Raw genomic sequence first — 25,150 nt, forward strand, 5'->3', positions numbered from 1 at the left:
AGAAAATGCAAATAAAGGAGCAAGAAGGTCATTCTCCTTATTGATTGTTTCCTGTCAGGTGATAAAACTAGATATTTTAATTATTTATTTCCTCATGGCTGGTGGTAATGTGAAATGCCACAGCCCTTGAACTAAGCAGAAAAGTATGCAGACATTAAGTTCCTACATTAACTGCCAAGCCTTATTCTGCTTCAGTAAAAAAAATTGGTGAGTGGCTCTTATTGTAGGAATGATGTGAGACCAACAACTTGCTGGCTGGAAAAACAACTATCCCTAATGAACTAAGGGAGGGGAGAGGGGGGAAATTTTGATAGTTGGCTAGCCACTATTTTAGCCTTTTGCCAAAATGTGGCTTTACTACTTTAGTGCACTGCCTGGCCAACCCTCTGTCTGAGATCAGCTGCTTATTGTAGATGGAGAAAGGACAGACAGTTCCAAACCTTTCCTTAGCCTAGACTGAAAATCTGGAACAAATAGGAGTAGAAAAAAGCTTGTCAGGAAACAGCTAACAGATCAGGTGCTGGGGAGGCTATTTTTAAATTAAACAAATTTATTCTTAGACATGGGTCCAATGAAAGATTCATAAATATGGCAATGGGTTTAGTGCTCTTTGCAATTTTAAATAGCTGAGATAACAGCTGACTGTGGGGAGTAATTGCTCATAAATGAAGGTGAATATACGTGTCCCAAGATAACATTGCAGAATCCAATTTGGGTCGGTCACCAGGACCAGAGGTTTTGTCTTCTGAGCTTTCGGAGTCGTGGTGGAGCCCATCTTCAGGGAACTCCTCTCTAGCAGTGTGTGTCCTCAGTGTAGTAGGACAGCTCCCCATTTTGTTTTGCAATTACCACCCTTGTCTGTCAGCTGTCCTAACTTTGAGTTTAGCACACTTCTAAAAGAATGCTAAACTGTCATTTCAATGTAAAAAAAAATAGGTGACATGTCTTATGTAGACATTGTAGCTCCTTTCACCTGTTTTTCAGGCTAATTGATAGAAATGAATAGTCAGTTCTTTATCTTCCAGAGCTGCAATCTGTCTGCAAGAAGCAGACAGAGGGAGAAGCCAGATTTTTACCTGACTGGTCTCTGACAATGCGGATCTATTTAACAGGTGACTTGTCAAGTGATAAGCTGCCTCTTCCATATTCTCCTGTAAACGAACACCTGATAAATAAATATTAATACATTTCATATGAATAGCTTTCAGGTGCAATAGGAAGGTTGTATTCTGAAGTGGCAGGGAGAAATCTATATTTCTCAAGGTTGACTCAGCCTTCCATCCTTCCAAGGTCGGTAAAATGAGGACCCAGATTGTTGGGGGCAATATGCTGACTCTGTAAACCCCTTAGATCTGTAAAGCACTATGAAACAGTATATAAATCCAAATGCTATTGCTATTTCTTCTATTTCTCAATGCAGTACCCCACACTCCCCTACTGTTCAGCTTCTGCTTTGTCTGGTGCAGTTCTCCAAGCAAGGAAATAACCAGAAACATAGTTGATAGCTCAATTTGAATGAATCAGATTTTCCTGCAACCTGTAGCAGAATTACCCAGAAGGGAGGATTATGCCAGTTGATGGCCCAAACAGTGCAGTGGCCTAGAGATGAAGATACCCGCCTCCCACTCGGAAGGTTGAGAGTTCAATTCTTGGCAGCAACAGATGTTTCTCTATCAGGGTGCAAAGAGAAGACATCTGCTGCGAACCCTACATAGATGTCAGGAAGGGCAGCCAGCCAGTAAACACTCAGCTCCATTCAGCCACCCTGACTCCACCCCAAAGCAAGGAATTAAAGGGTTGTTAAAAACATGCTAGTTCATGGCCTCAATAAAAATGATGGTGTAAGGAGAAAAGGGAAAATCCTACTTTAAAACTAAAGCTAAAAATAAATAACAATCTGTCTCAATTGCAGGATATGATCAGATGAAAGTAGTGCTATTAGGCTATATCATATCAAAACCAGGGTATATGTATGGCATAATTCCAGTCAGGATCAACCTCCACACTTGTTATTTGCATTAGAAGAAAAGTTGCTATTATGCCCCTCCCCACCAATACATACATAAATATATATCTCAGTTAAAAATATGAATAACACTGTTCAGTTTGACCCTGGCATGTTTAATAAATGCTTATTCTGAACATTTAACATTGAAGTGTCTTTAATCACTTAGATTAAAGAAATTAATCCAAGTTAGAATCCAAGCCAGTTAGAATCTAAGCCAGTTTGCATGTTTTTATCGTCAAGTTCCATACTCTAAAAAGACTTACGTGAGTAATTTTTCTCTACTTTAAACTACACAACACTGTAGAACAGTAGGATAGGCGAAAATCACTTCAAGTATCCAGATGGCACAAGCTGGCTATGCAACTGAAGAGATAAACAATAATGTAAGAAAGAACACTACGGAAAAAAGGACAATAAAATTGTGCAAAATTATGTACAACAGTATTCCTTTAAACCCTCACTGCAAGAAACTTCCCCAAATTTGGCAGCCACCAGATGTTTGGACAATCTACAAAATTCCCCAACTAGCATCACCCTTAGAATCAAGGAAACTGATATCCACACATCTGGAGAACATCCCATGCACTCTCCTTGTTAGTTCATCCATTTATAATTGAGGATTAACAAGGAAATTGGCACCATGTCAGATGAATTTCCAGTATTAATTTGCTTGACCTGAGAAATTTTCTGTTTACAAAAACATAACGTTATGAGAAGGTACTCACTATTAACAAGAAGCAATTACTCCTTTTTCTGCCCCCTTTTCTCTGCTTTCATGCCTCTTTTTCTGTCAATACAGTTCCGTCACAATTTTTTCCTTCTGTCCCTCAGTATTTCCATAGTCTAACTCTAATCCTCTGCACAATTCTGTAACTGACCCAAAGTGTGTCTTTTTTTCTCTCTCAATTCCCAATTCAGCAACCAGAGTTCTTGTGACATTTTCCATGTGTGTGAGTGAGACAGAGAGAAAGATCTTTCCTTCACCTCATCCATTGGATTTCTATTACTGATTCATGGCCTAGCTATTGAAATGTTCACTCTCACTTGAATGGAAAGTGCTTTTCTCTACCTTTGTTAGCCAGAGATACAGTGAGTTGATTGAGGTGCAGTGCAATCTGAGACTATGAAAATTATGTAGCAAATATGCCACTATATGATGGAATGACACAGGAGAAGGCAATCACATGAATTCAAGCAAGAACACTAAGGAAATTATGAAATGCTTCAAAATGATACTCAAGTAGAGTCAAAATCTGTGAATGAGGTTCTTGAACAGATGAACTGTAGCAGTTTTTAATGTTGGGCTATGTATCCAAGGATTCTGATTCAAATAGTAATAAAAAATGTATTATTGCATCAATCCCTACACTTAAAAGTTTCTGACATAATCTGAGAGTTGAGGCTGGGGGCAAAATTGTCTTGTTCAGTTGTTTTATTAAGGAAGGAGTCATGCAGGAAAAATTATTCTGTCCAATTATGCTAGGGCCATTTTTATACAGTCCTCCAGATGCAATTACATATCTCCCATATGGTTCCTGCTTCCTACATTTCTGAATTACTATGCAGAAGCCATAGTAGGATCTATCCTTATTGCCTCTTGCTATTGAATTAAACAAGCCAAATATTTTGGCCTCTTGGTAGATTCATATTCCTATGATTGGTTTGAGTTAAGAAATAAAAGAGATTGTTGCTCTTCCCATGTGTCCTATAGAGGGCATCATCCACCTCAGGATGGCACAACTTCCTGGAGCTATTAGGGTTCACAAGTACATTTGCCTCAACCTGTGGTCATGCCTAGAGAGTAAGTGATTGGTCTGATGGAATTCTTTAATAATCCATTAAGTATACATCATATTTAGAAAATGTTGTTTTTTATTTTTCTTTATACTTACCCGTATCTCCTTTCCCCTTTCCATCTCCTATAACTACTTGCGTAGCTAAAAGGTGGAGCAAGTGAGAAGGCAATGGGTTTGGGTGGTATATTTTCTGCACTCTTGCTAATCTGCCTCCAGCCTAGAAACAGGGAACCAGGAACCAGAGGGTATATCTGTCTATTCCTGGCATTCCTTTGTAACTATGGGGATACTAGATGGTTCATGACACTCAGTGTCACTACAGACCACAGCACTTGTACCAGCCATTAGGTTCCTTCAACCCCAAAGACCCACAAGATGCAACCTCTTCCATTCCTAAGTGCTGAGTTCCATCCCATTGCCCTCCACTTTTCTACAGGGCAGGGCGGGGACACAGTCACCGAGCCCATTTCTTCGAACTCAACGAATGGAGGCTTCTGAGGGCAACAGCTTGGAAGAAGGCCAACATTCCATCCCTCAGGGCAGCTTTCCATTTTGGCTCCAACACCTTCTGGGTGGATGTCTGAGGTGGGGGTGAGTAATAAATCTCCCATTTGCTCCAACTCAGTTATCCAGGGAAGAAACCCAAGACATTAGAGTTAAGGGGCAGACCTAGATCCTTTCTAATTCAAGGGCGGAAATCTTTGGGCCAGTTATGGCCTCCAACAATTCATTTGGATTTATCATGACTCCCCCCTATTCCCATTAAAGATAACATTTAAACCTATTTTGAAGGATAGTTTGGGGGTTTAAGAGGTAGAAATCACTCCTTAACATTACCAAACTGTTTCTAAACATAGGGTCAATGATATTTGGTTGGTGGGTGCAAATGAGTGCTTTTGAACTATCAAAAGAATCTGTCCCCATAAGGAGACGTCCTATTTACCACATTGGGATTCAGGATTATCAGAACATTATTTCACCTTTCCTTCATCTCTTTCCCATCTAAGGCTGATAATTTATTCTCAGAGTTCAAAGAAAGACTCTTTAAAAGTGGGGAAATTCCAAAGGCGATGAAAACATATACATTAGTATTTCCTCCTTGCTGTCTTGCAGCTTCTTGGAAATCTCTGGATTCTACTTTGAAAGTGGAAGCTGCCCTTTTAGGAAAACTTTAGCCTCCCTCTATAGGGACTTGTTTATTCCAAGCTGAACTTATCACAATTTATTGGCCAATACGTTAGTGTGGCTATTTAACAGATTAACAGAGTTGGAAGGGACCTTATAGGTTATCTAGTCTAGTTCTATAATTCTCTTCTGTTGGTGAACCTGAATACTTGCTTCCGCTAAGCCATTTTCATTCTTATCATGTATGTAGCTATTGTCTTCAAACTACCTTAATAACCTTTGAAAAGCAGATTGGCCCATGCCACCAGAAACAGACTTTGAATTATTGAATAAACACTATGCATTTCCCACTCAAGTTTCAGAACTGCTCAAATTTCCTGTTACTGATACTTCTGTTGCAGCATTAATTTCTTATTGTGAGGTATAGTCCTAATCTCCCCTATGAAAAAAGGTTGAGATGTACATAAAAACACTGTAGTAGCATTTGGAGTTTCAGCCAATATAAAAACAATATAAAAGATGGCATCTTTGGTTTCATCCCAGGCCGGCCAAGAATGGCCTACAGAAATGTTCATGCACAGGAGCCCTTTTCGATTACTCAACTCTGGATTTCAGAGTTGAGAGATTTGACCTATATTTTGTTGCAAGAAAACACATGCAATTGTTAAGAAACCAAGATAAGAATCAGTGCTCTTAGACTGATTTAATTGGTTCCTTTTTTCTTTCTTTCTTAGAATACCATAAGGGTGACAAGGATAAAAAGAAAGCTTTTTCACTAGCCAGGAGGAAATGAACATAGGTCCAAAGCTAACCAACCATTTCATTTTATTTAACTATCATGTTTAAACCTTCCAAAGAACTAAGATAAATCAAAGATGAACAATTTACTAGTATTAATCCACAAATATCCATATCTCCACTTTTACAATTTCTGAAAAACTCCTAAGATTGTGCTGTGATAAATTAGGCAATACAGTCCCTCTAATTAGTTTAGCCAATCACTGATTTGAGATTGAGTCCACAAAGAACTTCCCTCCCAAATGAAAAAAATAATGTAGTTGAAAATTTCAGCTTTATTTACTCTAGCAATTTCACATTTTACTCATGCTCTTTATGGACCTTGGGGAGTAACCCCCTTTTTCAAAAATAAAAGTTTTTCCTGCTGCAAAAATATTGCCTACTAATTACATTAATGGAACCAAATATCTAAAATTCATACCAAGTCTCATTCTAACCATGTATATTCCAAATTCTCAATAACAGTCAATCTGCTGGTAGAAAACTTATCTGAACAGATTGCCTTCTGGACTTGGCCAATGCATTAATTACAAGTTGTGACTGATCTGTTGGATCATAGAACTTCAAGAAAATAAATTTATTTCTTCCTTACAATTAAAAGGTCCCATGAACACAAGAATTATATTAAGGCCACTTCTTATTCATGTATTCATTTAAGAACAGAACCATAGTACATCTCTCTAGATTTGAATTTTATAATCTGCCAAAAGAATGAAAAAAATAAAGTCATCTTATCTCAAATAACTAAGTATCAAAGCAAAAAAACACAACATGATTGCAAGTTTTTAAATTCATCCAAGGATCTAGCAACCAACAGGATTTTATAATTCCTGTCAAGTTGTCAAAGACCTGTCTTCATGTACTCAACAGAAAAAAGCACTGAAGATACCTGTAAGTAGACTTCATGGTATTTGTCAGCCACATGTATGAGGTAGCACCTATACAAAAAGATGTTCTGGAAAATTCCCTATCTGAAGATTTCTTTTTTATTTTCTCTGGCTACATTTTTTTTTACCTTGAGTAACAGAACAAACTCTTCAAGCAACTGTCCCTTCAGAAAAGGAGCAGTAAGAAATTGGGCTCAACCTTTGTAAAACCTTGTTCCATTGATGGCACTGTTACCATCCATTTCACAAAATTCTATAATAATGACAATCAAAGTGTCAACTTTGATTTTTTTTTTTCAATCCCAAAACTGATCTCACTAGTACCAACTTTGATGTTGGATTCTATGTTACCTCTGATAGTAGGCTGTTCTGAGAAGACAAAATTCAAGATTCTACAGATTGGAGAAAAGTTAGATGACTATAATCCTTCCAAAAATGGAAATCCCCCCACCCACCCACCGATGACAGAGAATTCATCTTCACTGGGATCTATCGCCAGTGGATAGGCAAGAATTATTTGCTTACTTCATATTTATATTGATACCCGTTTCCTACTTCTGTCGTATCAAAACTTTACTGGTATCTAAATACAGGATTGAGGTTCTTGGGATAGAGATTTATTGCCACAATATCTCCAGAACAGTTATTAGCTTGGCAACTACTTAAACCTCAGTACTATATCCTGAAATATTCCATTGGCACCTCCTTCCCCTTCAGCAGTCCTGAATACATACAATTGAATTTACATTATCAGTATACCCTTCTACCACCTCATCAGATCTAATGATGATAGGTGCTGCCATCACCTCTACTCCCATTTTACCTATAGCCTTTGTGCAGAGCAAGCTTTAGAGCTAGACATCTTAAGTCTGTTAGTAGAAAATCCAGTGTTTTGTTATTCAAAATGACTCTTCCAGTACCTTCAGTTATGTTAATATTACAATACTATATGATGCTAAGGAACTTTATTCCTTAAATTGTCATCCATTCTTCCAATTTTTAAAAGACTGGAGAAAATCTACAGGGTTCAGGGAAGAAATGCACTTTTCAAATACACATCACCATATTTCATCATAATAAAGGCATCTCCTACCAGTAAGAAAAGCCATAAACATGATGATTTTAGTCACAGTTTTTACTTCATAGCAACTTTGGACTTCAGAATTGCCAACTTCCATGCTTCTGTGGGCAATTATCTTTTTTTTCTTTGGGGAGTTTTTCAGCATGTATTGAGACAGAAGGACTGTCAAAGCAACAGAGCAACATTTATATAATGTGAACTACACAGCAAAATCTGTGACAAGTGCTATTTTCCTAGGGAGGCTTGTGAGATCCTCAGAACTTCAAAGGGGGAATCCCATGTAGAGAACTTTGTCTTCAAAATCAATGGTATTTGAGCTAATTTCAATATATGAGAAAAATACTCCATACTTTAATTCTTCAGCATCTGTCGAACTTGTACTGTACTACCAAGGATGGGATCAGAGCTTCCTCTCAAAATGCAATTACAAGTTTTATGCTGAATTCCAAACTGTGGCAAAATATTCTCAAAAGTGTTTCTTGGAGATACAGAGGTATTAACCATTTCAAAGCAAGTGATTTGCAGACATCACTTTGAAACTGTGCTATGCAGCTTGTAGACAGACTGTTTTTACCAACTAGTTTAAGAGATCATGTTGGACTAATGGAATGTATCACATCCTTTCATCACAAAAGTTTGTTATGCAGCTTGACATTAATCCCTCTCAAGTGCCTAGTGTGCTACCTGTTACTCTCATCCAAAAGTAGCTAACTCATTTGCAAAAGAGATATAGAACCAATACCACAGCCTCTATGTAAAAAGAATACTTGTTCTCATTTCACCTTAGTCTGAGATTGTACCTCTTCTGTATGATCTCAACTTTTTTTAATCAGCATTAAGAAATTCTGCATAGTCATAACAGTAATCATGGTTCAACTACTTCATTTGGGAAGTTGGTTCATGACATTGGATTTCAATGATGCTTACTTTCACATATTATCAAAGACAATGGTAGCTGCCCCTCTTCCATTCTCATGATTAGCTTCAGTTTTACCAAAATGCTAACATATCTTGCTTTATATCCAGGATTTTCTGTCAAAGCTCAGTTGTGAGGCTTTTTCAATAACATTCAATTACAGCTGCATAGCAATGTCTATAATTCAGTTTTTCAAGTAAGATCTTGGAAACCTTTGCTTTCTTTACATTTTTAGCTCGAAGACTATAAAGAAAGAACTTTTTATTCTGATAAAAATAGAGAGGAAAATACCCTGTCTGGGAAGCTGTCAATAGTCTCCACTTACTTGACATTGACTTAGATAATTGCTTGAATGCCAACACTATCACACATCAAGTTGCTACCATAAAATAGCATCCTGAATTGGAGTGAAAATAACAATTTTCTCTCATCATGCTAAAAGCCATTTTAAAGGATGGTCCAATTAATAAATATTCTGTAGATTTCTCTCATGGAAGTTGATTGAATGCTTACAGAGTGAAAGTATTTACAAAGTTCCCTTTAAACCCATGGTTGTATGATTGTTTAAGCTGCTGTCTCTTAAAATAAATTTCTTGAGAGTGATCAGCTCATAAATTTCAAAATCAGAGAATTCTAATTTATTTTTACACAAATTCTACACTTGTTCCAATATTAATTTCTTGGTTGCAATAACATTTCCTCTAGTTATTCTTTCTGATGTGATTACATTCTAAGGAGTATGCATTGAATAGCCTAAATTAAATTTATGTAGAGATCTTAGTTTTGCAGAATTTTAGAGTTTCAAAAATTGGAAATTACTTTAGCCTTCCATACTAGATAAACAAGGAACAAGTTAATAAATTCATTAATTTGTATTGACTTCACAATGTATAGTAGAAAGAAAAATGCCAGGGAATGTAACAGCTTACTTGCTCAGGAGAATGAATGAATATGTAACCATGACTGTAACTTTCCATGACAATTCTCTTATGAGATATGTAGGTTGTACATTTCTCTGCATAGAAATTTTCTAACCAGTACAAAATAGGTATATGGGCCTCAGAGTTTTGAAAAGTCATGTCCTGCTAAAGTCAGAATTGCTAAAGTCAGAATTCCTTCCATAAATGCTCTGATGCATCCCAAGGTTGAGAATGTCTTCCATGGGACTTAGAAGAAAATGAGAATTCTGACCATGATTATCTATTCTTTGAAGCCTCTGGAGGACATTCAGATATCTCTAATTCAGAAAACTGATAAGCATAATTCTATTAATGTTTCTTTTTCAACTTATATGGGGGTTGGTAGGCAGTACTCACTGGAGATTTCCTTCTGTCTGACCTTTTGGGCCATGGAATATAAGGATTGGAAGAGTCCTGGAGAACATTTAATGCAGGCCACTGTCCAGTACAGGAATCCACTACCATTGCAACATTGGATTGTAATGTAGTAGATTGCCTTTTTTTATGAAACTGAAATAAATGTACTTAAAGTATAGATTTTTTTTTCCTGTTATGTTATTTACACTGTGAAAAAAATAGTCTTGCTTTTCTAAAATAATCTGGAAGACAATATGGCTTCTCACCCTCTGGAAAGGCAAGTTTAATTGTGGACCCTGCCTACTAGCTCCAGGAGATACAACATCCTGAGGTAGAAAATATCCTCTATTGCAGGGGTGTCAAACTGGCGGCCCACAGGCCAGATGCGTCATGTGCAGGCCACGCCCACCCCAGCTCCACGAATGGGAAAAACGTCATGATACATCACATGATGGCAATATGACGCCGCAAGTTTGACACTCATGCTCTATTGGACTCAGAGAATAAGCATTTAAAGTAAACATTCCCATTTATCTTGCAATGAGCATGACCTTACTAAGACAAGGATATGTTATAACGTAAGCAACAAGTATTTTGGTGAACATAACACCAGATGTTAATTATTCATGCAATTTGGAAACTTAAGTACTCCATCACTTGCTTTGAAAATAATCACTTTTTATAGTGCATACTGTCTACATCTTCCATTCATAATACTTAGTCTTTTCTCACCACTTCTTCTGTCATTTTTTCCAGAGAAAATTCTTAAGGAGGCAAAGATGGAATAGGTCTATGATGCCTTTTGATTGATAACACTAGGAACCTTATATATTGAAGGACTCCTACTGTTTAAATATAATATAAGGGGAAAGGATAATATAAATATTAATTAAAAGTTTTCATACAATCACCAACATCTAAGGATAGCTTTTGTAAATAAAGTTAAGATAGGAAAGAGGAACAAGGGACGTGGTGGCTCAGTGGCTGAGCTTTTCGATCGAAATGTCGGCAGTTCAGTTCAAATCCCTAGTGCTGCATAATGGGGTAAGCTCCCGTTACTTGTCCCAGCTTCTGCCAACCTAGCAGTTCGAAAGCATGTAAAAAATGCAAGTAGAAAAATAGGGACCACCTTTGGTGGGAAGGTAACAGCGTTCCATGTGCCTTTGGCATTTAGTCATGCCGGCCACATGACCACGGAGACGTCTTCGGACAGCACTGGCTCTTCGGCTTTGAAACGGAGATGAGCCCCGCCCCCTAGAGTCGGGAACGACTAGCACATATGTGCGAGGGGAATCTTTACCTTTACCTTTAGAAAAGAGGAAAAAGCAATATGAGGCTTGAGCAAAAGAAGAGGATCAAGCTACATTGCCTTTATTTGCTTATGGATTGCGGAACTGGAAGAAGTGCCCCAACTTCACTGAAATTAACAGTAGCAGTCATGAGAACTGCCAAATGAATATATAAAATTGCTTTAAGCCAAGAAATGTTACTTTATTCACTCATGTCCCAATTGTTTTCTAATTGTAAACTATGAACCTTTTGTCAGGTTCTAAAGGGACATGACTGAGGTCAAGATCTTCCATGTGGAAGTGTTTATTTTAATATAAAGCTATAGTGTTTCTGTATAGAAATAACTTTTGTTTATGTATTTTATTTTTATTCTTATTTACTTATCTCTGTTTAAAAGTTCTGTGGGTGATGCATAGTAAAATCATCAATATACACAAAAAGCAACAATACACAAACTAAAATATTTGTTAAAAACAGACACTCTAAAAACTACTGTATGAGTAATGAAGTTCTTGAAACACTATGGAGACTGACATAGGAAGATTAAATAACTGAGAAGATAAAACATTGATGGTGCTGAAAAGATAGCAGTGTAAGGACTGGGGAAGCACCTTTGTTGTATACTACTACTACATTGGAAACAAACCCACTTCCATGTAACTGCTTGCTACATTTCTGTGTATGAAGATACTCAAAGCAATGCAAGATATGAACAGAAAGAGACACCAAAGTAGATATTCTTCTCTATCACAGTAACAGCTACTCATTTTAAGAAGATGGAAAATTCAGTTGCTTTTGAAGATAAAAGCTACATTTACAGAAAACCTGCTCTTTTAACTGAGCAGTGCTTCAAAGAAGAGGCACATACAGCCATGTTTTCAGAATGCTGCATCTATGTTCTGTTATCAAATAATGAGCTCTAAACTCAAATTGTAAAGGTTCAGAAGAGGATACGAACTCAAATCACACTGCAGCTTATTCCTCCATCAATAAAAGAGTTATGTTCTCAAAGCCCAGCCTGAATACAAACTTAGCTTTTGATAGAGCTTGAAACATTAAAGTAGTTTTCAAATAAAGTTGGACTTACAAGACTAGGATTGCGTAAATAGATCATCAGTAAACAAGACTGGCTTCTTGTCTTTGTACAAGGAGACTAAAGAAGACCACAGAACAGTCTATATATTAGACTGTTACTTAGTGCAAACTGATTTATTTGGGGAATACTAGGTTAACATGATATGCAAAACTTAAGATAAATAAGCTTTGGGTCAAGGCTTCAGTATCAAGATACAGAGGATCTTTCCTACTTATACTGTTTCTGTATCTGTGCTTCTGTTTCTCAACTATACATCCTTTGAGTAAAAAAGATTTCCTAGATGTAATACCCTACAATAATCTCCCTCCCCCCTCCTCACAATTGATTATTCCTTCTTTATATACTTTCATCCCCTTATAATTAGTTATCATTATGCATCCTTAGGTTACCTTACATATGCCACTGGCTGTCCAGAAAACTACTGAGCGAGGGAACGATTCTACAAATCCATGACTATGGGGGAAGGAATGAGAGTTTCTGATTGCCTTATCTGACCTAATGGAAGAATTGCTGCCTGTACCATCCATCATTCCCCATTCTTTTCTGCTATGATTATTCCTTAGTATACAAACTTCCTTCTGTATCAAATAACAATCTTAAAGGCTCAGTCCCCTACAGATCTGGAGTCTACACATAACAAGACATTTCATCTCCCTTAACTTGCTTAAACCATCTTGCTCCAATGCATGAGAATCTAAGCTATTGTCCTTGGGCATTCTGTACTACAAAAATAAAAAATTACAAGAAAATTCAAATTCAGTAAGGAGGAGCTGAAGACTATGAGTGAAATTATGTAAAGTACAAGTACACACAATCTGGTGAAGGAGGTTATGCTTTAGCAGGTCTTGAGATTACTTGGGCCAGTATAAAAACATCTTTGGGATGTTTCTTTGATTGAACAAAAAGGGCAAGAACAAAGTTGGAAAAAAGTTTGTTTAATTGGAACAGAAGCAAGAAAAAACAATTCACAACTTAATGCTATACCAAAGCTTTATCCGTACAGTTTTTATGGTAGAATGAGAATGCTTTAATGTGATAATGTTTCAGCGAAAGCTTATCATGTGATCCAGGACAGTACTGCTGGTCCTCAAATTAAAGCATTACTATTATGGGGAAATATTATACAGCAGTTGCAGGAGTAACTTGTTAACATATGAAATACTGGAGACTGCAACTAGTGAGTAATAATAGCTGAATCCTCCTATGTTGTGTAGTTATTTGATTTTGGCTGCACAATAAAATTATAATTTCTACAACTATTCTAGATGAACTGCCAAAATATCTGAAGTGCCATCCCACAATCCTCAGTGAATTAATTTTCAAAATACAATACAAAGGAATGGTCTAAATGATGGGGTTGGGAACATTATTACCTCATCCTATCTAGAAAGTGACTCACCACTCGCCTCCATACAAGACTTTGCATGTGGCCAGAAGCAAAGGATTATCTCTGACAAATTGGATTGAATTATATGACAGAACTGGAGTTTACACACCAGCTTATAGCCTGTTGATGAACAGTTGAAAAACACAAAGGAATGTAAGGGAACAGGCAGCATTCTTAACAAATTGCCAAAGAGGGAATGCTGAATGCAGAAGCACAAACCCTGGGTAAGCTTTTTTTCAGTAGGCCTCCAGTGCAGGCTGGTCTTCAAGATCTACAAGTTTTCTGGACATGAGGTTCCTGAGGGATCTTCTGCTGAATGTGTTATCATCACTTGTATGTGTGCCTCCCACTTTCTCTCTTGCTTTCTTCCTTCCCTGTTTTGATCTTACCTATCATCCTGTGCACCTCTGTTCAGTGACATTTAACAAACTCCCAAAGCCGTTACTGTCTAACCCCCATTTCCATTGGTCCGCAGCCTATCTCAGCTAATGCACTAGCTAATCGAGCCCCACCCTGAGCATCTTGTGTGATCTCCAGCCCATAGCCTTGGCTCAGAGGAATGGCACATGGCCTATGATCTGCCAGTTTCATTTCTTCCTTTTTTGTGTTAAGGATGCACCCATTTTTTTGCACCAAGAGCCCACAGTCTGGATCTCTCCCTATAGATCAACCTATATCCGAGCTATGAATGAGTCTCAATATGTATTCTGTGGATGCCTTTACACTGTGAAGTGCTGTGATGCATGTGCATGCTGCATGCTCCTTTTGCATGCTTCTAATCTTGCACATTTGACAAAACTTGCTCTTGGTCAATGGTTGAATGCATTCTCCTTGAACCCATCCCTTTACTGCTGCTGTCTGCTGCTATCTTGAAAAGATGGGACTTTGTGTTACTTTACAATTTTTACTTTAAAATATAGACACAACCTGAGCTCTGAGGGGAGAACTCTGTGGGAGTTAGAAGATGGAATTCATTTGAGAATGGTAGTAAAGCATCATGTGAATTCTAGTGAGGACCCCGAAAAGTATTCCTGAATTTTGTCAGCAATTGTGAGGAAAGTCTAGAAGCAGAGCTGTGAGTATTGTAATCTATAGTCTATATACAGCGGCAGAATGTAAGGGTTAAAACAGAAGTCTAAAAACAATTTCAACTCTGCTAAAAACAACATAATACATTTTAGACAACAGTAAGTATTGGTTTCTTCCAAAGATTCGATAGTCTAATAGACAATCCTAGCTACATTAATGTAAGAATAGATTCCAAGTATTGTTATGGAATGAACTTTCCAGCCGCATACTTCGTAGTCAATTGGACTTTTATGTAATTATTATGTAGAATTATTTTTAACAAAATTTCCACATGGCTGATGGAAAATCCATAGCATCTGTGCATAGAAAATGTTGGGTGAAAGAAAAATGAAGTAGAACAGTAGTTCATTAGTATGGATAATCTGAATAACAGAGACAACACAGGAAAAAGTCTCTAAACTCAGAGTTCTCCCCAAGGCTCTTATATTCCTCCGTGCATGACAAACTGGAAAGTGAAGGAGGTCCTAGATTCACACATTTCTGCTTGAATTTCTCCAGAGATTACTACGAATGGATTTACCGGTGGCAGACGACAACACGGTCCATTTCAATTCTACCCTTATGGCATTGATCAGGACTGCCCTTGACATCAAGATTGCCAAAGGCAAGTGCCATTTCCATAGAGCCAGTTATTTTGCTGACAAATAAAAGTATTGTGGGAAATGAGACTAAATAAAGCACATTTTCAGATACTAATAGTAATAATGAGGTAATGTTGAATACAAATGGTGCTTATGGCAATGCCTTATACAAATAGAGGAAATTGATGCAGAATAAGTACTCTGCAGTGTTGACAGCTTCAGGAAGGCAAGAGAGCATCAGGTTTTAAAAAAAATACTTTCACATGTGCATTATTAATTCATTGATTAATTAATAATTCCTAGTTTACAGTTCTGTTGAGACTTTTTGTTGTAGTAATCTGCTTCAGTTTTTTTCTTCTTTTGACACAATACTTTTTTCCTCTCATTCCTGGTTTGAATCTTCTAGGGGGGGCTGACAAACAGCAGATGGATGCTGAACTGAGAAAAGAGATGATGGCAATCTGGCCCAACCTATCCCAGAAAACTCTAGATCTTCTGGTCACCCCTCATAAATGTAAGAACTTTTTAATCATTACTTTCAGTCTCAGCCTTATTTATGCCAACACTATCTGTTTCTACCTTTCTGTCATTTTCTCAGTATGCAAATACTACTTTATAATCCTATCATAATAAATAAGAACATATGAGAAAATTATTTTGAGCAAAAAAAATTTTTCATAAAGCTAATGAAAGAAATATTTAAAAACAAATTTCTAATTCAGTACTTTACCTTAGTTATTATAATCCTTCCAGAGGGAACATAGTTATAGTTTCATATCTTCATCTTTATCCTGACTCTCTTTATAAACCATTTAAGCATTAAAAATAATATTATGTTAAAAACCATTTTTAACTACCAGTATCAGCTTTTGGATTCCTTTTTTGAAATTCATTGTAACTTATTTCAGCTTTGTGGTTATACCTGATAACTACACAAATATTTATTTCCTTTTTCCAAAATCAAAAAAGCTAGCTAAAATGTCCCTAATCGCTTTTAATCTAGTGTATTGTTCTAAGGCACTGTTTTCTCCTTTAATTCTGAGCCAGAGATATGCAATCCTAGAATTGGGGGAGGGAGGGCTGTCTAATTTTCCATTCTAGATGGCACAGATCACTATCTTCTCATTGAAATATTCACTAGGTATTTCAATAGCTCACACTATTTTCCTATGTATTTATGGAGAAATCCTATATCCAAAGTCACAGGTGTCAAACCTGATCACATCATGTGACGTATCATGATGTATCGCAGTGCTGGGGTGGAAGTGGCCTGAGCATGACGCATCCGACCCATGGGCCATCAGTTTGACAAGCCTGTACTAAGTCTTCAACTTAGATTGACATACCTTTTCCTCTTCCCTTGGGACCGTGATGGCGAACCTATGGCATGCGTGCCGGAAGTGGCACACAGACCCATCTCTCCAGGCACATCAACCATCAACTGTTGCTCTTCCGGGTTCCAGCGCACACAGGCGCGCTGGCCAGCTGGTCTTCACGTGTGTGGGAGTGCCAGAAACCAGAAGAGCAGCTCCCTGGAGTGCATGCACATGCCGGGAAGCTGAGCTTCTGGTTTCTGGTATGCGCATGCGCGCTGGCCAGCTGGTCTTTGCATGCGCATGCGTGCCAGAAACAGGAAGACCAGGTGACTGGTGCACATGCGCATGCCAGAAACCAGAGCTACTCTTCCAGTTTCCGGCACTCCCATGCATGCGCACCTAGGAACTGCTCTTCCAGTTTCCAACACTCCCCTGCGTGCACACGCTCCCATTTCGGCACTCAGTGCCGAAACGGTTCGCCAACACTGCCTTAGGATGATGACCAATAAGTTAAAACCTTCTGAAATGTCCTCACTTAGACTACACTTCACCCCTGATTAGATTGTAATATGAGAGGGATAGAACAGAAAACTACTCTAAAATGCAGGAGTTTTCTGAGGTGCTTAGCCACTGATTTGCTTCTTATTGATTTAGAATAGAAATAGGAATAGGAATAGGAATAGGAATAGGAATAGAATAGAATAGAATAGAATAGAATAGAATAGAATAGAATAGAATAGAATAGAATAGAATAGAATAGAATAGAATAGAATAGAATAGAATAGAATTCTTTATTGGCCAAGTGTGATTGGACACACAAGGAATTTGTCTTTGGTGCATATGCTCTCAGTGTACATAAAAGAAAAGATACATTCATCAAGAATCATAAGATACAATACTTAGTGATAGTCATAGGTTATTAAATAAGCAATCAAATCATACTAGGAAACAAATAAAACAATATAAATCATAGAGATACAAGCAACAAGGTTATAGTCATAAGTGGGAAGAGATAGGTACTAGGAAGGATGAGAAGAATAATAGTAATACAGACTTAGTAAATAGTTTGACAGTGTTGTGGGAATTAGTTGTTTAGCAGAGTAATGGCATTTGGGGAAAAACTGTCCTTGTGTCTAATTGTTCTGGTGTGCAGTGCCCTATAGCATCGTTTTGAGGGTAGAAACGTTACTCTGGAAGAAAAGCAGGACTTTGTATGTTGTTGCAAAGCATAAAATTGTTATAACAGATCAGAATATAAAGTCTTCTTCTTCCTCTTCCTCTTCCTCCTCCTCCTCCCTCCCCTACTCGTGACTTCTAGGAACAAATCCCTGCAGTTTACTGTTTCATAAAATATTCCTATTAGATTTACTATTCAAGGCTATATTGTACTGCACCTCATTATGTGATGGTTTATATTCGAAGTCTGAATAACTAGACTTTCCTTTCCCTTCCAAATAGCCATTGGGACAACTGGTGTAGTATCCCTATATAGAACTAGTTGAGAGAGTGCCACTGGTCAAATAATTTGAGTCTAAAGACTGGAGAATTGCCAATTTGTAGCACTAAGCTGGAGGGTGATGTTTTTCATTTTTATTTGTTTCTTTTATTTTGCAGCTACTGACTTGACAGTGGGGAAAATCTATGCAGCCATGATGATCATGGAGTATTACCGCCAGAGTAAGGCTAAGAAGCTGCAGGCCATGCGGGAGGAGCAGGTATGTGAAAACTGTAAATGTAAAAAAAAATATGCTACCGTTCCCAAATCTGAAAATGTTGGTGAATGATTTTTTTATGCTTTCTGTTTACAGCAAATCATGTGTATTTTAAAAATAATCTTAAAATTTTAAAAAGAAGGTAATGTTTTTCTACAGTGATTACTCCTAATTAATTATTTACACATGTTAGGTTACAATTCAACTCATTAAATGCAATTAATTAAGCATTTCTGGAGTACAACAAATCTTGGACAGGTTCATGGTGGACCAAATTACATTTCACAAAGTGCTACAGCCTGGGTAGGAAATTCCATCACTTGTGCGTATGCATGTGTGTGTATGTGTGTATGTGTGTGTGCAAATCCATATAATTTTATATCCGTCTTTAATTAAATGTTTTAGAGAGCCAAGAAACTCCATCAACAGAGATGCACAATAAAAAAATAATTTAAAAGTTGTTCTTTCTAGTGACTGTTTGAAGTTATGACATAATAATAATTGTGATTTCCTTTTTCCAATTTATGAGTAAAATCTGCTTAGAACTATTATTTTCATATTCTCAAGTTTACAAAGTTGGAAGGCAAACAGTAAATCATTTGTTCTAACAGTTTTTCAAGTGATCGGAAATTTACTGAAGAAAAAAAAGGTGATCTGATAATGTCTAGATTAGAAAATATCTCCAAGTTTTTTTAATATTTGTATCATCCTGTTCCCTTTAGAATCGGACACCACTTATGTTCCAGCGCATGGAACCACCTTCTCCATCCCAAGAAGGTGGTCAAGGACAAAATGCCCTTCCTTCCTCTCAATTGGATCAAGGAGGGGGAATGTGAGTCCTAGTTTATATAGGACAGTTCCATCCATACAGAAACAAGTACTTCAGATGGTGCATTTACTGAACCATTGCTACTACTAGTGCATTAGAAATTCAATGAATGGTTAATTCTGTCATTGGAAACAAGATCATAGTCAGTAAATCTGTGCCCTACTTTGAGGACAAAACATTCCATCAATGACATCTACAAAAAGGACTTGACAGATGACAATATGAAATTCTGTAAAGACATTACCAATCACTGTAGGCTAGAGACTGGGAGCTCTTTTGTAACTGAGAGCTACATTTTTATTTACTTAGCCTTCAAAAGCCACATAGGGCATGGCAGCTGACACAATGTTATCACCACAATCACATTACTATTAACATCAAGAAACTCAGAGATGCACTTTTGTAGTCAATAAAGATAGTCAGTTTCCCATTTCAGCAAGTCTTGCTATGCCCCTCCCCAGTCTTCCAGCCTTTTTTGTGAAGATGATATGGTACAATACACTGGAGACCACAATGGTCATCTTTTAGCAGTATAAATAGAGCCACTTATATTGCTGGAATATCAACACAGATCTAGAAAAGTAAGGGCAACTTAAAGGTGTTTGTATTTTATTTACACATGAGTTATAAATGGTTGGGGAATGGACAGATAAACAGATTGTGATTCTGCACATAGATTCATTACAGTTCGGAAGATGTATGGTTGGAATGTGACTTTTTCTATCTATTTCCAGGAGTATACAGGAAGGAGGAATAAAGGAAAGTGAATCATGGGTCACACAAAGAGCACAGGAGATGTTCCAGAAGACAGGAACCTGGAGCCCAGAGCGGGGGCGCTTAGAGGAAATACCCAATAGCCGGACCAATTCCCAGGTGGTTTGTATGCCAGCAAGGTGTTTGAACTGGCAGTTATCTATCTCTACTCTTTCTTTTTCTTGTCCCTGCCAATCATGCATCTGTAAAGCCAGCTGTATAGCAGAATTTTTCAGAAAAGTTTTGTTTACAGTGAGAAGTTCTATATTCCATCAGATCATAGGACCAAAAGATAGAAATTGATTAAGCCAATATGGATTAAGTATTTATTTGAGTGACACATAACCGCAGTTTATTGTATCATCATTCTAACTACTTTATGAAACTTTGATAGCACAATACAATAAGTATACGTTGAGTTGCAAACTGTATTTGTGGTGAAAGCAGACTGTTCATTTTTTCCTTTCACTTGTCTAATATTGTATGAATTCATCTCGTTTGTGTTTTTAATAGAGCTTCAAAAATAAAACAGACCTTCACAAGCACAATACTCAAACTGTGTGCATTTCACAAGTTTTATTCTGAGAAATTACGTGTGCATCAGTGGTGAAATCCTCCACGGATTGCCACTGGTTCACTGCCTGAGTGCGTGCATGCTTGATGCACGCCAAAAGCACAATGCATGCGTGCATGCACGGTGCATGCCAAGAGCACAATGCACGCATGCATGTGCTGTGCATGCCAAAAGTACACTGTGCGCTCGCATGCAGTGTGTGCCAAAAGCATGCTGTACACGCATGCAGTGTGCCAAAAGCACGCTGCACACACACAATACATGCCAAACATACACTGCACATGCGCACATGCACTGCGCACCAAATGCGCGCTTCGCACAGAAAAAGGAGGCTTAACAAGGTAAGTAGAACAGCGAGAGGGGAACAGCTGTGCCACACGATTTAGAATTGCTAGAAAGCAGAATTTCCTGCTTTCTACTGAATATAAATCATGCAGCACAGCTGATCGTTGGAAATACCAGTTCAAACATACTGGTAGCTTTTTTTTACTAACGGTTCACCCGAACCAGTAGCATTTCACCACTGATGTGCATGTATATGTAAATTTCACATATGCTCAGTATCTCCTGCTTGAGGTAATAAGGCAGTCCTATCCTCCAGTCTTAATCCATTAACTATTTCCAAACATTTGTATTAATGTGTCTTGTTCAGCATATAGTAAAAGTTCTATAATAATGTGTAGTGATTAATTGATTCAAAGGGAATATATTAGCAAATGTAAGATACATTTGATAATAATGATGGCTATTAACATCTATTTACCTCTTATGCTAAAGTCGTCTCACAGCCAACATTCTGCATTAATGTGTCATCCCACATACAAGTATTCCTCAATTTTCAACCATGATTGAGCCTGCAATTATATAGTCTTAAGTCAAGTTGGTTGTTAAACAGTCACTACGTGAAGACTGATTTTTAAGACTATATGTCATTGTAAAGCAAATGCCATGGTCATTCAGTGAACACTATGGTTGTTATATAAATCCCTTGTCTGCAATGGGCTTCTGGCAAAAAAGTCATAAATTACAATCACATGATTGCAGCATGTTCAAACAGCCATAAATGTGGGCCAGTTGCCAAATACCCAAAATGCAATCACATGACTTCGATCAGCACTTCGAATTCCTAAGTAGCCCTTGGGAGGTCTGTCATAACTTCAGTCACTAAGTGATCGGTAGCAGGTCAAGGACTATCTGTATATATTACTGATTTTGTCAGGTCCTTACAAGACCTTACAGATTGCTTATGTCTGGGAGAGGATTGAGTTGTTATTTTCCTAGGGAAAGTAGTAGCTATTGGACAATTATATACAACTCAATTCTCTCTACAATCTTTTGGACTTTTCTAGTCACTGGCATCATATTTGATTTACTCCAATTTTTTGTACTACTAACTTTTACAAATTTAGTAGTATTTACATAAAGATAGTAAACATTGGGGGGGGGAAACAAAACATAATCTCCATAAAATAACACTTTATTGATATTCAGCTAAGCTAATTTCTTTAATTTCATCAGATTGTCTTACTTGCCATACCAAAGTTTATAACACAAAATTAAAAATTAATGGAATTGAGGAACATTCCTACTGAGGGGTCCTTGGTGCTCTCTGAGCTTGGCTGTTTTCTTGCAGGAGTTTTGTTACCTAAACTAGGTAACATCATCAGTTCTAATCCTAAAAACAACCAAGCTCAGAAAGCAGCAAGGACCCCTCATTTCAACCCTCAGCTACAAATATTCTCCTTTATTAGAACATTTCTAACAAATTCCCTGGGGCATTTTAAGCACTACTAAAATAACCACATTGCCAGTTAATATGAGTGGATATATTAAGGTAGTTAATTATAATAAAAGAAATAAATTATATAGGAAATGTAAACTTAGACATAAGTTTGATTAGACCCATATGAAAAGCTTTTTCACATCCAAGGAAGCTAGCAGTATATGTAGATGAATCTTATCTGCATACAAAATTATCATATCAAATAGAAGTCATATATACCATATATGCAGGTAATAACTACTGAAATCTCACAAATGTAGCTGCAAAATCTTAGCAACAGGGCGGTATAGAAATTCAATAAATAAATAAATAAATAAATAAATAACAGACTTCATAATTTCAATGATGTAAGCTTAATATATATAATACTAGCAGTAGTTTATTTGTGAGAGGAAAAAACCTAAAATATCCCCAGATGTATAGAACACGCTTCTTAATTTTTTTATACCAGTCTATAATTATCCCATGTAGTCTAAGGGCTTTTCCAGATGTCATCATATCAATAGAAGATAGCGCGAGTACCTGTATTACTTATATATGTTCCTTTGCTGAAGTACTTTGGAGATAATTTTTCTTGTACCAATAAAATGCTGCTGTATTCTGGGAGCTCCAAGAATGTCTCAGTGTTTTGGTTTTGTCTTTAAAGTTCCTTGGGACATAGAGATGCATGTATTGGAAACAAATGTTCATTCCTTCTGACCCCGGGTAGAAAACTTTCGAAGAGCTAGAGAATAATGAAATAATGAAATCTTCTGTGCTAGAAAAAACACTTAAAATATTTAGCAACAACTAAGTAATTTTTAAAATTTGCAGTATCTCTTTAATAAACTAATATTTACTTTGGAGTTTATTATTTCTGTTTCTCCCAATTTCCCAGCTGTTGAAAAGAATAGCATTTCTTCTATTTGTTTCTTATGACTTCTGATCCTAATATCCTCCTTGTCTAATTAAGTCTGTAGAGATGCGGGAGATGGCAAAAGATGGCTACTCAGATAGTGATCAGTATTTACCCATGGAGGGTCACGGAAGAGCTGCCTCCATGCCACGATTGCCTGCTGAAAACCAGGTGAGGGTTTTCTTTTTTAAATTTGTGCCTTGTTTGAGCTTGAGAACTATGATAACTTCCTCATCTAAGCATCCTCTTGTTTCTAAGATTGGTATTGTCTTTGACAAGTATTATTCACTTAAGGAGACAATGATGCTAGGGCCTGTACTGATGCAAAATGAAAGAATGTTTCCCAACCTTCCTGTCCTGTTCTTCAGATAAGGACTGCACACAATCTTTCCAGCAATTATCATCATGCTATGAACACTTTGCTCTTACATCAGAAATGAAATGAAAACACATTTCTAGCTATGGGCCAAACAAATGATTCCCAAAAAACAATCAAGATCATTTGTTACTTACATCCAGAAAGATTAGGGTTACTTTTCAATGTGATATTTCATTTGAATTACACTTGAAAAAGGCATGATATCATAACATAAATGTAAAATTAAAAGATATTTCTTCAGACTTTTTTATAATACCCTGTTTTCCCCAAAATAAGATATCCCCTGATAATAAACCCAATCGGGCTTTTGAGCACATGGCAATAAGGCCAAGCGCTTATTTCAGGGTTCAAAAAAATATAAGGCAGGGTCTTATTTTCAGGGAAACACGGTAATACATTTATCAACTTAGAAAGGGGTACATGAAATACGCTCCCCTTTGCACATCACAGCATCTATTATCCTTTAGGACTCTCCCATCCCACTTAGTCATGGGCATCATGCTGACAAGGTTGAGGGGCAGGTATAGGTTGGTGTTTTTCCATCTGTGGCTGAAGATGTCCATATACCAATACTTCTTCCTCTTGGACTCTATCTCTCATTTAGATCTCATTAAATTCATGGAAGATGCCTTTTTCTCCTAAGCTAGGAGATTTGTGATATTGCTGCATAAATGTAAACTCATCTAAAAAATATTATTACAAGTGTGCTTTACTTGCATCAGAAGTTAACTCTACCCTAGTGTATTTATTCACAGATGATGGAAAAACTGATATAACTCCTATTAATATCACAAAGTCAGCATTCCTTGCTACCACTGCCTGAAACTCTACAGCATTCCTCTCCCAATATACCAAGATTTCACCTTAAGCAGGGAAGTTCTTGGATTCTTTTACAGCCTTCTATTCTTAAGCTGGTGATCAATGTAAAAGGACCAAGCAACCCAGAAGATCCAGCAGAGACAGAAATGAATGTGCATTCTCAGTCTTGGCAAACAGAAGGGCATGATGAGAGGTATAGATCTGCAGACACTTTGCCCTGCCTATACTCCAAAGCTACTGTTACCTGTTCAACTATCACTAGGATGCATTAACAGTCTGCAACCATTGAGAAATTGGTACATATTGCTTTCAATTTGCATCAATAACTAGTGCCCAGTAATTGGTAACATTTATTCCAAACCACATATGTAAGTTCTCTAGTAACAAACTAAGCTCATGTTGTAGCCAAGAATTAAAACAGTAAATGATGCGGGCAAGCTGTGTTTCTTAAGAAATGTTTTTTTTAAAAAATTACTAACTTAACAAAATAAATAAACAAATCTTACTTCAAGATATCACATATGAGTGTGATCCAAGGTGAAAAAAATGCTAAATTTCTGTCATAAGAAGAATAAAGGAGTTTAGATATTTATTTATTTATTAGACTTATCTCCTGCCTTCAATTCAGGAGCCAAGACAGCATTCACAGTACTCCTTTCTCCAATTCTCTCACAAGCGCCCTTATGGGCTGCCTTCTTTTACTTTTATGTAATGTCCAAT

General features: G+C 37.1%; 1 protein-coding gene and 1 long non-coding RNA gene across 5 annotated transcripts in view; one reads left to right on the plus strand and one right to left on the minus strand.

Annotated features, from left to right (window-relative positions):
- Positions 1-25,150, plus strand: part of CACNA1A (calcium voltage-gated channel subunit alpha1 A) — a 360,780-nt gene that overhangs the window by 302,339 nt on the left and 33,291 nt on the right. For all 4 annotated transcript variants that reach the window (XM_087887342.1, XM_087887339.1, XM_087887340.1 and 1 more), the window contains 6 exons: positions 15,288-15,393; positions 15,777-15,884; positions 18,301-18,401; positions 19,121-19,230; positions 19,962-20,100; positions 23,290-23,403. In XM_087887342.1, coding sequence (XP_087743468.1) covers positions 15,288-15,393; positions 15,777-15,884; positions 18,301-18,401; positions 19,121-19,230; positions 19,962-20,100; positions 23,290-23,403 — 678 coding nt within the window. The remainder of the gene's footprint in view (positions 1-15,287; positions 15,394-15,776; positions 15,885-18,300; positions 18,402-19,120; positions 19,231-19,961; positions 20,101-23,289; positions 23,404-25,150) is intronic.
- LOC117658913 (uncharacterized) overlaps positions 1-25,150 on the minus strand; it is a 96,555-nt gene that overhangs the window by 67,645 nt on the left and 3,760 nt on the right. The gene's annotated exons all lie outside the window — the stretch shown is intronic.

The sequence above is a fragment of the Pantherophis guttatus genome, chromosome 2 (genome assembly GCF_059756535.1).
Source record: "Pantherophis guttatus breed Tessera chromosome 2, ASM5975653v1, whole genome shotgun sequence".
Classification (NCBI taxonomy): Eukaryota; Metazoa; Chordata; class Lepidosauria; order Squamata; family Colubridae; genus Pantherophis; species Pantherophis guttatus.